The sequence below is a fragment of the Aptenodytes forsteri genome, unplaced genomic scaffold (genome assembly GCF_000699145.1).
Source record: "Aptenodytes forsteri isolate BGI_AS27 unplaced genomic scaffold, ASM69914v1 Scaffold119, whole genome shotgun sequence".
Classification (NCBI taxonomy): domain Eukaryota; kingdom Metazoa; phylum Chordata; class Aves; order Sphenisciformes; family Spheniscidae; genus Aptenodytes; species Aptenodytes forsteri.
This window is the reverse complement of record NW_008796165.1, coordinates 4403849-4405581: the sequence shown is the minus strand read 5'-3', so window position 1 is coordinate 4405581 and position 1733 is coordinate 4403849. Positions and strand designations below refer to the sequence as shown.

The window sequence follows — 1733 nt, the reverse complement described above, 5'->3', positions numbered from 1 at the left end:
TGTTTTGTTTTTTTTTTTTTTTTTGCGTGCGTGCGTGTATGTGTGTGTGCGACCTCTTCATCTGATGTTTAATAATAAAAGGGATGAACATTACCACCCGTATCTCTACTGCCTTTCTCTGAAGTCAGAGGGGTCACTATGCTTGCTGGGCAGTCTGGTGTTGTGGGTGATGCAAGCAGGGCAGAGCCCCGGGGAGGAGGTGGCATCGCAGCCCCCTACGGTACCCAGCTCCTGTGCCCCAAGGAGGGGGACGGAGCAGTGGCAAGGCACCCTGGCTGCTTCAGGGTGCAATTCCCTGCCACGGTCAGCGTCAGCAGGTCCCTGCCCACCCTGGTGGCACTGCCCCATCTGTGCCAGCTAGAGCACTGTTGGTGCCCATGTCTTGATCCATCCTACAGCCAGCCTGGACCGCGGTGAGTGTGCTGCAGTGTGGGATGGGGTGGCATGGTGTTATAACCCAGGGTTCCTGGGTATTGCAGCACCCTGGGCTGCTTTCTGCAGGGTTTGCTGAGCCCGAGGCAGACTTGGCCCCGAGGATCAGAAGAGATGGGGAGGTGTGCGTGAGAGAGATCTCCAGAACCAGTGGGATGGTCCCAAAGAGGCTCTGGGAGCTGGAGGAGGGCAATGGCAGTGCTAGGGCCATGGTGTCTCTGCTGCCACCCCAGCCAGTGTAGCAGGGTGCTGGTGGTGCTTGTGTCTTGAGGGCTCCTGCCATGTGGCCAGCTGTCCCCCAGGTGAGTCCTGCTGGGTCTCCCACCTACTTGGGGATGCCCTGGGACGATGTCACGTTGCCTATTCCCACCTGAGCAGGACCATGGCATGGCTCACGCTGAGCCTGTGGCAGCAGTGGGCTGCGAGCCCCCAGCTCCCAGGCTGTGACCCTGCCAGCCTCAGGCAGCCCATCTCCCCTAGCAGGGCTGAGTGCATCCGTAGTGCCAGGAGATGCCTGTTGTGCTCTGGGCTCACATCCTCTGTCGCAAGCCCTTGGCACAACACTGTGCAGCCTGGAACGGAGAGGCATCCCCCTCACTTTGCTGGCACCCCTGTTTCCCCATTCTGACCTGTAGGACAGGGCTCAGGGGTTCCCCTGACCTCACATGCCCCACTGCCAGGCTGCCGTCACTGCCCATCTTCTCCAGGGCTGTCCAGTTCCCCATCCCCCTAGCCAGAGCCACACGGCTGCTGCAGAGAAGGAGCTGGTTTAATGCTGCAGCTCAGCCTTGAGCGAGCCCTGTGACAACACACTACTTGGGGTGACTGTGCCCAAACTGGAGTCCTGTCCCCAAGCCCTCAGGCTCAGCTGTGCTTGTTGATGTGGCGTGAATGAGCATGCACAGCCTCAACGAAGGCACCCACGTGCTCGGGGCTCATGTCGGGATAGAGGCCGTGGCCCAGGTTGGCGATGTAGCGTTGGGTCCCAAAACCCTCCAGCATCTTCTTCACCAGCTCGCCAATCTTCTCCTGTAGGCACGGTGGGAAACCACGTGTCAGCCCCATCCAGCCCAGGGTACTCCACCCCCATCAGTCCCCAGCCAGCCTGGGGGACTGCTGGGACATGAGCCAGCACTGCAGGTGGGGAAACTGAGGCAGTGTCCTGGTTTTGGCTGGGATAGAGTTAATGTTCTTCCTAGTAGCTGGTACAGTGCTGTGTTTTGGATTTAGTATGAGAATAATGTTGATAACACACCGATGTTTTAGTTGTTGCTAAGCAGTGCTTACACTAGTCAAGGACT

At 58.7% G+C, this 1733-nt stretch overlaps 1 protein-coding gene across 1 annotated transcript in view; it reads right to left on the bottom strand.

Annotated features, from left to right (window-relative positions):
• Window positions 1–1183: 1183 nt before the first annotated feature.
• The window catches only part of UROD (uroporphyrinogen decarboxylase), a 3617-nt gene continuing 3067 nt past the window's right edge, over window positions 1184–1733 (bottom strand). Inside the window, exon 10 of the mRNA XM_009287457.1 lies at window positions 1184–1461. Coding sequence (XP_009285732.1) covers window positions 1297–1461 — 165 coding nt within the window. The 3' untranslated portion in view covers window positions 1184–1296. The remainder of the gene's footprint in view (window positions 1462–1733) is intronic.